The sequence below is a fragment of the Otolemur garnettii genome, unplaced genomic scaffold (genome assembly GCF_000181295.1).
Source record: "Otolemur garnettii isolate 467f Iridium unplaced genomic scaffold, OtoGar3 scaffold00055, whole genome shotgun sequence".
In the NCBI taxonomy this organism is placed as follows: domain Eukaryota; kingdom Metazoa; phylum Chordata; class Mammalia; order Primates; family Galagidae; genus Otolemur; species Otolemur garnettii.
In genome coordinates, this window is record NW_003852450.1 from 6,709,357 (window position 1) to 6,723,842 (window position 14,486).

Genomic DNA, 14,486 nt, shown 5'->3' on the forward strand with positions numbered 1-14,486 from the left:
TACTATATAATAACAACCAGTAAAACAAAATCATTCATCTTAGGGTTGAAAGGCCACTCAAAATTGCATAAAAATACATTCGGTTCACAAAGCGAGTCTGGCTTCCCCTCCCTGAACACCCCCACCCCAGGTGTATTTACAATGGACTGAAGTTAATCCATACATCTCAGCTGAAAAAGTTACATCTGGTGCTTTAACTGTGGTGAAAATAGGTGAAGAGTGAAGGGTGGAGTGAGTAAAGATAAAAAATGCTACCACTAAAAGGGGAGAGGCTTGGAGATACCAGCGTGGTTCTTATAAGCTCTTTTCATCCCTGTGAGACCAAGGTCAGGGCAGAGACAAGAAAGGAGGAGGAAAACCATAAAACCAAAGTCTGAGTCTGACACATTCAATTGAACACTGGTTACATCTTCTCCAAAAAGAGGGATGCAAGGGTGAAATACATTCCTTCGTCTTCAGGGAAACCATGGCCCTACTTGGGGTGCCAGCCAGGTGGTAGGCCCAACCTGCCCAGGGTTCCAGGGAAGCTGGCTAGGAAAGGGTGTATTCTCCAGTGCTGACCCTCCCAGAACCCTCTCCTACCCACTGCAGCCTGCCTCTCAGTGTCCTTTTTTCTTCCACCCTTTATCTACCTGGCCTCTCTTCACCAGAGGACAAGCTGGAATCTGTTTCAGGTTTCAGTAGTGAGAGAGAGAAAAAGTGAGAGGGCAGAGATACTCAGGTAAGAGTTGAGCTAGTGCTGCCCCCAGCACATCCCTTGCTTAGGATCTGTACTCTGATCCCTAACTCTGGTTTTGGGAGAATAGTAGAGGCCCTTAAGAGGCTCCCTGCAGTCAGTATGCCTTTTCTGAATCCTCTTTCCTGCAAGGCAGGGATGGGTTGTACTGCTGCCCCCAGATGCATGGACACACTGAGCAGGTAGAGAAGGCATGCTTCTGTCTTAGGCTACACAGTCCCAAGTCAAAGAGGGAGTCAACCAGACATGGCTACCCGTAGTTTCCTCGGTCAGGCTATGGAGGAGTCATACAGGCCTATAAGTCAAATCTCATCTCTGAGGGCTATTAGCACATGCAGGGAGCTTTGAAACCGAAAACGTGGTGGTGTATAAAACTCCTCCAGGAACCCTGGCCGAATCATGGAAAACCTCCTCTCTAAAGTACCCTTAACTATAAGTGAGAAGAGCAAGGAATAAAGAATGTGGAGGGAGAGGAAGAGAAAGGGTGTTTATCTTGGAAGGACATTAGAGCATCCTGATGTCACCTTAAGTGGCCACCCAAGTAAAAATTTATTGGAAACATTAGGGGAAAATTTAGAGAAAAAAATAACAAATTATCATGCTGGCAGATTGAAAAGTCCAAGATGATAAGCAGATGGATTGGGGAATGGCTCAGAGAGTTCCTTTAGGGGACTGGAAGGGAGGGAGAAAAGTAAAAGATGGGATTTAATAGAATAATATACCGGATAAAATTGGCTTCTGAGTTCTTATCTCTAATCAAGAATATGCCAGACCTCATTTTGAAAGCTCCTGCTAACAAATGTGTGTACACAGGCACACAAGATAGAAGCAAGAGTAGTTCCCAAATTGTTCAGCCTTTTTAGGTAAGGCCAGAATATTCATTAATGGTGTTGTTAGACACATCCACCTCTTATTTACAGTTCTTCTCAAGGAGGGGCTTCTGGGACACTGTGCTGTGAGCCATACCTAGGTTCGACACTGATCTTCATCCAAAGGAGAAGTGAATGCATCTTTTTTTACCGTGTAGCTGATGGGTAGCTGGTCGAGATTCCTTATTTGTTTCTCTTAGCCCTCAGAGACCACCTCATTCTCTACTATCTGTGACAGTGACAGTTCCTGTACTGCAATGAAGTTGATCTATTTTCCAACCTAATCAGAACACAAGAGATCAATACCTGTCCCTGATAGGGTCTATTGCTCCTGAGCAGTGTCAATACCCATTAAGGAAGCTGATTAAAATCTCAGCTCAGCTGGAGGCTGAGGGATGAAGTCACCAGTGAGACAGAACTCTTCTCCCTGTGCCAAAGCTTTGCTTCTGTGAAACTCCCCTCCTCCAAGTGCCTGCAACCTCCACCCTGCTCTACATCCAAAGCCCTCAACCTTCTGCCTCCTTCCCCCACAGCATGCAGGCTACCTCTACTTCTAGGGCCTTTGCCCTTTCACTCCACTTGCGCTGGCTCTGCAGAGGTCTTGTGAGAGCCAAGTGCTGGTCTATGTGATGTGGCTGTGTGGACTCCAGGTTTGTCCACACATACTGCTTTGGTGGTTTCCTTTGCAGACTTGATTTGAAGGAAAGACCATCTTGAATAGCACTGGAGCCTCCTACTTCTATTAGCCCAGAATCCAAGGGAGGAACTCAGTGGAACTAAACACTGAGGGTTTTGTAGAGGAAAATTCTCACACTGCTGCTGAGTTTATGAACCAGCTGTTGTGAAGCAGAAATGCAATTCGTCTGCTGTCTGGGTATGAAGAGCCAATGCAGATCAATTCCAGAAAGCTGAGGAAAGGGAGTTGAAGAAACCTATGAAGCAGCAGCTCTATTTCCTATTTAAACAATTGTCCGAAGGCTGCTTGCAACAACCTGCTTTCTATCCATTTCCCCAGGAGTTCCAATTTCCACCTCTGCAGGTCTTAATATTCTTAACAACCCATCAGGAGGGAAAGCAATTGTAACACCATTCAATTACCCTCAATCTTAAATTCACTTTCCAACAAAGGATAAGAAGTCAACCTTGACATGCTGATGTTAAAACAGTTGAAATCCAGAAGAAAACAATAATCTTTGCTCTTGAATTTTTGAAGTTACAAAGAATTTTAGAGGCAGAAATTCCAAGTTTAAAGAAATATCTTAATCTTTCTAAGAATGAATAAACCATAGAACTTTAGGCCAAAGGACTCATAAGGATTATATAGTCCAACCTCATTTCACCGACAGAGAAGGTGGTTTGCCCAAGGTCACATGGATAGTAAGCATTGACCCTGAAATCCAGATGTTCCAACTCGTAAGAGTCTTATCTTTTGATGCCACCTTATTCTGCCCTCAAAGCTGCCTTACTTACCGGGTTAGAGTAACTCACAGCCTTTGAGGACCCACCTGCCTTAAAAATCAGTATAGTGACCAAGACTTGCAGTGATAATTAGACCTAGATTTACGCCGATTATACCACTGCTGACTGATGACCCCTGATGAGACCTCTGAGGAGAGGATACCAGGGTTCCTGCAGTGTTACCTCATTGCCAAGCTCCCATGGAACCAGTGGCTCCTCTGGTGGGATAAAGCTTGGAATTGCCCTTTCCCATTGGCTTAGTTGCTAAATCCTTTAGGCTTTCCTTTTTGAGGCGCAAAGTAGCCTGGGAAGTGAGTAACTGGAGACGCTTTAATTTGTTCTCTCTTCTCCAGACTTCTGCGCTCCTGTGCGCCCTTCATGATGAGAGCCGACACTGTCAGGGCCTTCTGACCAGTGGCCAGGACTGAAACGTGAGCCTTTCTCTCAGAGGAGATAGTGGCTGTCTTGGCAAGGAAAGGCTGCAAAAGGCTAGAAATCCAGAGACCTAACAAAGTAAATGGCTCTGGGAGTTCCTTCTTCCTTCATCTCTGATTCAATTAAATGCTCCTGGTGCTGGAAAAGTAGTCAGTAGCACACACACTGGGACTCACAGACTATCAGGGGAGGTTTTAGTGTCCTTGCTTCCTGAGTGGTCTAATAAGCACACATTTTGTTTGGGGCAGGAAGAATGGGCAACATGTTCCAAAATAGAGTTCTAAAACCTCACCAGTGGCCTCAGATAGCAATAAATGCACATAGGTTTTCTTAAACATGGAGCGGGAACTAGGATAAAAACCAAGGAAAGCCCAGAAGAGAAGCAAATACATCTGGGAGTTGGATAGAAAGAGACAGGGAGATTCTAGGGAACATCAAATAAGAATGGCCCAGGAAAGAACCTAGTGTACCAAGTACACCCAAGGCATGTCTACTCTTCAGATTCTTTAGTGGCAATGCCCTGAGATTTGCAAAACTCTTCTACCAGTGACTGGGATGGGGTTAGGGGTCATATCCTCGAGCTATCTGGAAAAGGATCAGCAGCCCTGGAAAGATAAAAAGGCAAACTTCAGCCAGAGAATCTCTGGAATGGCTGTATCATTACTCCCAAAAGTGTGGTTCAGTTTTTGAAAAATCTAAAATTAGCTAGAACAAAGGGTGCAAAGCTGTGCTGAGAGCACTCTTTCCCATGTTGATAGTTCATGTAAAGACTCTGCAGTGACAGACTAAGCCCCACGTGTGGGCCAGGCCTGCCCAGCTTGAACATCTAGAGTGCTCATGAGTACAAAACCAGCAGGTAAGGACTGAGGTTTGTGGCCACTGAAGAGACTAAAGATAGGTGACTGTTCACCCAACACAATGATGCTGGCTATTAGAAGGCCTGTAACTACCACCTCATGGGGTACAGTTCAAGAAATGGTATTTTATTTTTATTTTTGGAGCAAGACCAGAATTTGGAGTTTATCTAATAAAATTAATTGCATAAGAGAAAGTACCTGAAATTATCTGGGATGGTTTATACTTTCATGAGTTCTTGACCAAAGAATCCAGTATTCCTGAGATTAAAAAGTTTATATATGGCTCGGCGCCTGTGGCTCAAGTGGCTAGGGTGCCAGCCACATACACCTAAGGTGGTGGGTTCAAGTCCAGCCTGGGCCCGCCAAACAACGATGACAGCTGCAACCAAAAAATGGCCGGGTATTGTGGCGGGTGCCTATGGTCCCAGCTACCTGGGAGGCTGAGGCAGGAGACTCATTTGAGCCCAGGAGTTGGAGATTGCTGTGAGCTGGGATGCCACGGCACCCTACCCAGGGTGACACAGCTTGAGGCTCTGTCTCAAAAAAAAAAAAGTTTATACATTTCTTGTCACAAGGAAAATTGTCTGGCAATAAGAGTCACCTTTAACATGAAAGGGCCATGTGAAGCAGCAGGGGTGTAAAGCCAACCTAAAAGTTTTGAGAATCTGCCTCCAACACTTGAAAAGCACAAACAGATCTGAAGGGAATTTCTGTAATCTCTTTACCTGGCTTCTAACCCAATTTTGAAAAAGAAGCAAGATTTCCCCTTCCCCAATATCCAAAATGTGCCAGGATAATCATTTAGTCAATACCTCGTTTTGATTTCCTCTCCTTGGAATGAAGGAAATGATTATAGTAGAAGAGATGAAATTTCTTACTCTAATTTAGCATTCCCTGAAAACTGAGCTCACAGGACTCCCCTGACAATACAAGTCCCCAAACAGTAGTAGCTTCTCTTGAAAAAGTGGTTGGAAATAGAGAGAATTTTGTATACTCTAAAAATGGGGTTTTGCCAGAGGAGATATAGGGTGGCCATAAAGTTCGTGTGCAATTTAAAATTACACACTATTATATATACTATTTTGTATATATCTATATATACTATATATATATATACACTAATATATAACACCCTGTATATCTCCTGTCCTGGAACTAGGACCTTGAATTATAGCTTCTGGTTTAAAGACCATGTGATGTTACAGAGGTCCAGGGAGAACTATTCTGTCATTTTCAAATAAGAAATTAACAGCCAGTGGCAGGAAACATATATATTAAGAGAATGGGCCACTCTAAGAACTGAATATTACTGGCAACCTGAAAATGATGATTGAAATGACCTGAACATTCAAAATGAACCAAGGAATAAAACTCCTACAAAATGAAAATACTGTAAGTATTAATATTGGGTCATCAGGAATTAATGGTTTAAGTTTATGCTGGACTTATGGAATATTCTGTCCAGGTCTGATATTTTAAAAGGCTGTTTTTGTCTAGAGGAGATGCAACAGGCAAGAAAAGCATGCCACGTGAGCAGTTCCTGAAAGGCCACAGGGAACATCAGCTCGAGAAGACTAAGCGGAGACCACCAATGCACACATCTGAAGGGCTGTCATGTTGAAGAGCTGCAAACGGTAGATCAGGACCATGGGAGAACCCATAGGCAGACTTCAGCTCCTAGCAGGAAAACCCTCTGGTCATTAGAGCTGCTGAACTTCGAGTAATAAATACATAGCCACCAGAGGTACCAAATCCTGGGTAAAAGCTCTGGTAGACCTATGACGAAACACTAGAAAGCTGGACCAAATGACCTCCCGGCCTAAAATTCCATGACTCTCATCCATGGGTTGAAAAATACCTCATTCCTTTAAACCTCTATTAAACACTATTTCTCCTGTTAGCTCTAAGAAAGCACATGTCTCTCCTCTAAATCTAACCACTGGAAATACCAAATTCTCCACCATTGCTGCAGTACAATGGGCTGCTGACTTCTACCTCCCTTGTCACCATGCTGCAAGTGTCCTCAGATAATGTACTTTCACCATACGTCTTTCCTGCCTTCACCACTCCCTAGCCCATCTCCCAACAATCTACCCTCCCCACCTCTTACTCCTCCCTATACTGACTTCATTTCTCCTTAGGAGCAGGTGCCAGAGTGAAGAGAAGAAAACGAGGACAAAGGGAAGTGAGGCAGACTCGGGTATTCAAAGCCCACATTTTCTAATAGAGAAAATCATTTTGTAGGGAGAAGGTAGGTGGCAGATGAGAACCATGGGCTGACATGTATGCTGTGGTATGGCTTTTCAAGGAGAGGGCTGGGGGTGCCACCATCAAGGCACCAAAGTGATGATTTTATAGTCTCCAAAATAATGATTTCCCACAATGGCCAAAGACAAGTGAGGTTGGGTGCTTTATTCTAGCTTTTCTATGGAGCAGGGAGAAAAAAAATGAAAGGATAAAAAGAAGGGAATAAATGAAGCCAGGGCCACCTGAGCCTTAGAAAAAGAGCTAGGCATAAGAGAGAAATAGAAATTAAGACTAGTCAGGGATATTAATGGGTTGTTGACAGAAAACAAAACAAGTCAGTTCCTGAGAGGTGAAGATTAGAGAGCAGAGTCACTGCTACCTCCATAGCTCCAAAGCCTGTCTGATGATTAATTTACCATCTTGCTGTTTCTCTTGGCACCCCAGACAGGATCCTGCTGACTACCACAAGACTCACCTATGTCAGAGGACACTGGGCCAGTGTAAAAAGCAGAGGAGTACTGGTTCTGGTAGAAGCCTTACATGCTTGAACCAAATCCAATGTGGACAAAGTAGCTGAGCAGAGGAAGCTGGGGGTCCACAGCCGAGCCTGGTGTACTCCCCAAGGCCTTCTCCAGATGGCTCAAATTATTACAATCATGCTTCAATTTTAAAACTGTCATAAAACTCGGGGTGGGAGTGTGAGAGGAACAGGGCACTGAGAGTGCAGAGAAAATGTACAGTGCAGAGGTGACTTGAGAGGGTCAGAAAGAAGTGTCCTTCCACCAAAACATCCACTCCTTTGGTTGGAAGGCAAGGGCTGGAAAAGAGGGGTGGGGGCAGCAAATGCTGTCCTTTCCCTTCCTCTTAAATTTGGAGGCTAGTCTACTTGGATAGTTTGCTGATGACTCTGATGAGGGCACCATTTTCATCTTTCAGCCTCTGGTTGTCAGACTTCAGTTCTGTTAACACCTGTAGGGTGACAGAGGAAAAGGTATGTTAGAGCCTGGCAGGATCCCCGCCAGGCAGTCCAACGAGCAGGGCCTTCTGACACAGTGTAAGGAACAACCTGTCCCTGCCCCTTCACCCAGGGATGAAATTCCCTTGAATCTTCCTGTTTATGGAGTTGGTGATGTTAATATTTAAGGAGACCAGGGCACTTCTATCTTTTGAACTAACATATTTAGCAACAATATCTTACTTCTTTGTATGCAGGCTTCATGTTCTACACTCTATATCCTTTCATTCTATTTTTGATTGCTCGTGTCCTTGAACTTATCTCCAGTCTAGAGAATTGGGGAGAGTGCCAAAGTAGGCTGGTGAGGACATAGGGAAAGAATTCAGAAAGGAGTGGGGAGGGGGTGTTCAACTAAAAGAGTTAAAGGAAAATAATGCCTTATACCCCATCAAAAATAAGAATGCAGGTCACAGAGGCAGAACGTGGCTTTCCTGCCCTGTGCAGGAGATGAGTTAAGGGTCCTCTTCTTGGTGTCTTTGGTGAGGAGACGCCATCAAAATTCTCACTGGTCATACAAAGCATATCCACTTTCAACCACTAAAACCCAGAAAACTTACAGTCTCAGAGCTGAGCTATGAAGCACAGTGAACTCTAGGCACATATTTAATTCTCTCCAAAGGTCCCCATTACAAGGGACACCAAGAGGCTTTATCAGCAGTTAGTGGGAATGGTGTTGTAATTCCAGTAAATAGATACTTAAAGGGCAGGGAAGAGAGCAGAGGTTGAATTCTATCAGTTCTGTCATCTTGGAACACTACACATACTGTTGTCTAACATGAAAAGAAAAATAACAGCCCAAGCCTGGATATCCAAGTCTTTATTATGTCATTAGGCACTTTGACAAGTATGTTGTACATCTGAAAAATCCTAATAGGATATTGTTAAGGGTACACAGTTCATGTGTGGGCCCCACTGGCAGAAAGGGAGTTTTAGGTTAGAGGGTGAGTACATCTCCACTATGAAGACTACAGAAATCTATACCCATGTCTGTTCAACTCAGATGTCCTTTGATTAGTCATCTAAACTTAAGAGGACCTTAGTGGCAGACAAGGCCCCAGTAAAGAGTGATTAGGTCTGAGGTGCTATGAGGCCTGTTTAATTCTAGCTCTGGCTCTGCGTTAACCATTTAGAGCAGTGGTTCTCCACTTGTGGGTTGCGACCTGCAGGAACTGTATTAAAAGTGCTGTGGCATTAGGAAGGTTGAAAGCCACTGACTTAGAGGATTTTCTTTCTTTTTTTTTTTTTTGCAGTTTTTGGCCTGGGGCTAGGTTTGAACCTTTTACCTCCAGTATATGGGGCTGGCGCCCTACTCCTTGGGCCACAGGTGCTGCCCTGACTTAGAGGATCTAATTGTACCTTAAGTAATATAATCTTTGTTTCATCAAATCTCTCAGGGAAGATGTACGTTAAATTATAATTCTTTAAATTTAAAGATTTATATCAGGGAAACAAAAGGAAAGCACTATCGAATATCTGTAATGTGGAAGGCACTATGCTAGAGGGTCTCAGCAGGGCCTCGTGAGACTGTGGTGCAGCCGCTATTCTCATTTCTACACTTGAGGAAATGAACTCCATAACTAGTTCAAGGCACTCAGCTATTAAAGGTAAAGCTAATATTGGACCCAGGTGTGCATGACTTGAAAATTTATTCTTTTATTATAGGTGGGGTAGGGTAGGGTGGAAGAAAACACACCGAAAACTTTTGTAGCCACCAAAGTGAAATTCCAGCATTATCATTGTCATTACAGATCTCTATTAGTTTACGCTAATCACAGGACTTCTCTGTTCCAGAAACAATAATCCTTGTCCCTTCTCTCTCCAAGTGGGGACTCTGAGAGGCCCACGTGAAGTAACAGATGTGGAAGTGTGCTAGGTGTAATAAGCTGTGTGACACTGAGTATTTCTTTTTTTTTTTTTTTTTTGAGACAGAGCCTCAAGCTGTCCCCCTGGGTAGAGTGCTGTGGCAAATCAGCTCACAGCAACCTCCAACTCCTGGGCTCAAGTGAGTCTCCTGCCTCTGCCTCCCAAGTAGCTGGGACCATAGGCCCCTGCCACAACGCCTGACTATATATTTTTTTTTTGGTTGCAGCCGTCATTGTTGTTTGGCGGGCCCAGTCTGGATTCGAACCTGCCACCTTAGGGGTATGTGGCTGGTGCCTTAGCCAATTGAGCCACAGACACCGAGTCAGACACTGAGTATTTCTACTACTTCTACTGCCACTGTGAGTATTCCCCTGAATAGCAGGAAGGCTGGCAAGTAATCAACAAACTTTACTAAGAAGATTTTAATTTAGAAAATACAAAATAAGTCAAAATCCTGAAGAACATTTAGGAGATTAAATTTAAAAAAAAAGTATCAAGAGTTTCAGTACTGGGTCCGTGAGTAGGGTGCCGGCCACATACACCAAGGCTGGCAGGTTCGAGCCTGGCCTGGGCCTGCTAAACGACGACAACTGCAACCAAAAAGTAGCCAGACGTTGTGGCTGGCACCTGTAGTTCCAGCTACTGGGGAGGCTGAGGATAAAGAATCACTTAAGCCCAAGAGTTTGAGGTTGCTGTGAGCTGTGACACCACAGCACTCTACCGAGGGCAACATAGTGAAACTCTGCCTCAAAAAAAAAAGAGTTTCAGTCCTTTGATCCTGCCTCTTCTACCTCTCATTCAATCAAAGCAGTCCTGGCTGTCCTCTCATGCCTTTATTCCTGAAGCCTTACTTACCAGAACTGGGCACTCAGAAACTCATTTCACTAAGATCTTTAGAAAAAAAATCACCCTAGAGTGGCCTCATGTTTTCACTTCCCTATCTGCTCTTTAGTGCCTCATCCTAGGCCTGTAGCCTGGGTATCCACAAGACTCTGAAAGCTACATTTCCCTAGTAGGATTCCCCAGGTGGGAAAAAGCTATATATGGCAATAGGTTGCATTTCACTATTTAGCAGCTCACCAAATCAGAACTAAGCTGCCTTTTTAAAAAAATGTACAAACAACTCATAGAGTTTTGGTGATTTATTTCAACGTTAAGAACTCAAATTTTTGAAAAAAAAATTGGATAAGGCAATTTCACAGCTGCAACATGCTCCAGTTGACATCTTAAGGGAGTGTCAAACAGTATAAGAAATGGAATGTAGAAATCAAGGGGGGGGAGCCTCATAAACTGCACTTTCAAAAGAGAAGAAGTGAACAGTGTTGATCTGATATTCACTTGAAGTTAAAAAATAATCCAATAAGAATATAAGTGAAAGTACTATATAAGTATGTGGTTTAACAAAGCCTTTATCATTTTAACTCTCTGGAGCTCAGCTTCTTAATTTCTAAATTTCCAGCTTACTACTTCAGTTTGATGTTAAAGATACCTTAGATATGGGGCTGCGCTTGTGGCTCAAAAGGGTAGGGCGCCAGCCCCATATGCCAGAGGTGGCAGGTTCAAACCCAGCCCTGGCCAGAAAAAAAAAGAAAGAAAGATACCTTAGACAGATAAAATTAAGTAGAAGTATTCTCAAATACCACTTCTTACAAGCTTTAATGAGGAATGTGTTAAAGAGGAATAAGATACAGTTAGGGGTCCTGAAGCTTTAGACACTAAGGGCAATGCTAGCTGCTGGGTGAGAGGGTTTCAGAAAGAGTCTTGCCTGAGCTTGCTTCCAGCTTCAAGAGAAGTGAGGCCCCCCTTTATATTTTGTTGACAAGAGGCTGGCTCTGTAAGTTGAGATAAAATGATTTCTCCAGGAAACTATTAATGAAAACCAAAGTGGACAAAATCTCTTGATCACACTGCCAGTTTGGTTGTTAACTCATCCTTCTTCTAGGCAGGGGTCAGCAAACTTTCCCCATAAAGGGTCAAATAGTAAATATCTCAGGTTTGCAGGTCATACAGTCTCTGTTGCAACTATTCAACTCTGTCGTCGTAGCATGAAAGCACACACAGACATGATAATAGTCAATAAACATGATTCAGTTCCAATAAAACTTTATTTTTAGACATTGGAATGTGAATTCCATATAATTTTCATGTGTCATAAATCATTATTCTTTATTTCTTTTTTAACTATTTGTATGGCTCACGGGCTATATTAGAAGGTCACAGTTTGCTGACCTCTGTAATAGAAAGTCACATACCAGGCAATGGCTTTCTTTACGAGGTAAAAAGCTCTCTGGAAGTTAATCTCTGAGAGAGAAGTCAGACGCTGGGAAATCAGAATACTACTTTCTCCATCAGTAGCAAAGCCAGGGGCACACTGTAGTTGCTCAATAGATTCTTCTTGCATTGTTTAGACTGTATTCTTAGCAAACAGTCAAAACTTTGTGCCAAGTATGCAGGCAGCTTGTATTACAATGGCTAAAAGCTTGGACTCTGAAACCTGACATTACTGGGTTTGAATTTTGGTTCTGCCACTTAATTTCTGAATGACCTTGGGTAAGTTAATTTGTGACTCAGTTTCTTCAAAAGCACAAAAATTATTTGGGGGGATAAGTGAGAAAAACCATATACAACACTCAGCACAGGTCTTAATAAATGAGAACTATTATGGTTATTTACTACTGAAAGCATGAGATCTAGTTTTGCCCCATATCCTGTACTACCTTACAACAAAGAGGGAAACTAAAAATAACTGAAACATATTTTGGGGGTCCTTAATTCATCCCAAGTCAAATTTTCCAGGAATCTTGAGGCTAATTTTAAAGCACGGAGTTTGGACCTACCAAGACTGGCTGTTTACTGCCAGCCTATAGTAGGACTTCCCTTTCAATTTTCTTTCTGTCTGAAATTGTAGGATATTAGCTCAGCCTTTATGGTCATTTGGGTGCTTCAATTCTAGAAGATAGTAGTGGCCAGCTACTGGCCCTGGAGGCAAAAGCAAATAGGCAGAAAAAAGAACAGGCCCTGGTCAGGACTAATTCGATTGTTGCTACAAATTAAAAACTCATTTTAGAGACCCTATCATACCATCTTCAGATTGAAAAACAAGTTGTCTATAAGCTTGTCTTTCAGATCCACAGCCAGGGAAAGGCTTCAGTCTGCCAAACATATTTTTTGGTTCTCAGTTGAAAATAAATCCCTACTCTCTGTTTCACTGCCTGGCATCTCCTTCAAAAAGCTGGCCCCATTAGAAAGGGCCTGGTTGTGTGAGAGTCTCATTTATACAGGCTGTATTTGGGCTTACAGTCCACATACTTGGGGCAAAGAGGGGCTCATCCCTAGGGGCCAGAGATTTGTAACTGGGATTAGAGGAATGATTTCCAAAGAGGGAGAAGAAAGCAATCATTGCAGAAGGAGGGAAAGAATGGTTATCAGTGGTTCTGCTCCACTGGTGGTATGGAGAATGTTTCTGCTAGTAGCAGGGCTCAGCCAGTGCAGCTCTAGCCTTTAGTTCTAGTCCTCTCCATCCAGCAATGTTGTCGGCTGTGAGGATTTATTTCTGTCTGGTATGGGCTGTGGTTCTCAACCACGGCTGCACAAAAAAATCGGCAGGAGAGCTTTGAAACCTGGACCACTGTGGGTGGGCCCAGTCACTAGTGTATGTTTAAAGCTCCCAGGCATTTCTAATGTGCAGACAGGGTTGAGAGCTCAAAACAATTTGGGCCCACAAACAATCTGGAGTCCAGGACCAATCCCAAGTGGGTTTCTGTTGACTGAGAAAGCTTGATTGCCATTTGGCAATAACCCCACCAATGAAATGTGTGTACATATATGTACATAGGTATGTGCATGTGTATGCGTATATATATGTGTAGCCAAGGGAGCAAAGCCATATTCAGTTTCTAGGGAAGAGAAGGTAATGTGGTGATCTTACCAAATAACCCCCAGCCAAAGCGAGGTGTCCCCACACCCTTGACCTAGGCTGCTAAATCCCATTCTGTGGTCTCAGTCCTGGCTCTTTCCATCTGCAGATGACCAAGCTCTACAGAAACCTGCACACAGAGGCTCTGATGGAGGGGATGAACACAGAGCTTCTGAGACTAACAAGAAGACCGAACCTGCCTGGAGTAGTAGAGGAGGGAAGTGAGGTGGAGAGGAGGGGCAAGAACTAGAGCTCCTGGGTGTCCGAGGACTCGATGGACTCCGAGAGTCTGGCCACCACTCGGGTCAGGGCCCTGTTCTCAGCCTGCAGTTGCTCGTTCATCTGCTTCAAGGTTTGAATCTGTTTTAGCTGGTGGAGGTTCTGTAGAGAGTGAGACATGAAGAGGACAGACAGACAAGACAGAGAGAGACAAGACAGACCAGAGAAGAAAAAAGTGGGACAAAGAAATCACGTGACTTTCTGTTTTTGTTTTTAGTTTGCATGCAAGAAAGGAAATGAGAAAGGCAGAAGTCATTAGAGCAAATGGGGGTGTGGTGAGGAGGGGGGGTGAGGGAGAAAAGCACTAGGGAGGGGAGAGCTGTGTCTGTGATTCTTGGCTAAGGTATAAATATGCTGAAGATCAGCCATATGAATATAACCACCAGGCTCTCCAAAAGCACATCTGGTTTGCTTTTGAGAATGACAGCCCACCATGTGGTTTGGGGCCTTCTGGACCAAATTAACATGGGTGAGCCACAGCCTCAGGGACCATTCTTCATTAACACTGGGAATGGAGCTGAGGACTTTGTGGGTTCTTAAATCCAGCAGCTGCCCTTTTCTCTCCCTCTAATCATTCCCCCATACTTAAACCCCTATCCCCACTTTTTCTTTCTGGGCTCTTCTTTTACCTAATTTATATTTTTAAAAATAAAACAAGGAAAATAAAAGAGAGGTCTGTTATTTAAGTTTTTTTTTCGTATAGGGCATGTACTATTTAGGAGGTTGAAGTGACACATACCAAAATAACAAAGAATGGTCAGATCTTTGGATGGTCCTCTAACCTGCTTTGTGGGAAGATTTTTTTTTTTTT

General features: G+C 43.5%; 1 protein-coding gene across 3 annotated transcripts in view; it reads right to left on the reverse strand.

Annotated features, from left to right (window-relative positions):
• Nucleotides 1-5,767: 5,767 nt before the first annotated feature.
• Nucleotides 5,768-14,486, reverse strand: part of PPP1R12B (protein phosphatase 1 regulatory subunit 12B) — a 246,089-nt gene continuing 237,370 nt past the window's right edge. For all 3 annotated transcript variants that reach the window (XM_023514580.1, XM_023514579.1, XM_012806685.2), the window contains one exon: nucleotides 5,768-7,571. In XM_023514580.1, coding sequence (XP_023370348.1) covers nucleotides 7,485-7,571 — 87 coding nt within the window. In that variant the 3' untranslated portion in view covers nucleotides 5,768-7,484. The remainder of the gene's footprint in view (nucleotides 7,572-14,486) is intronic.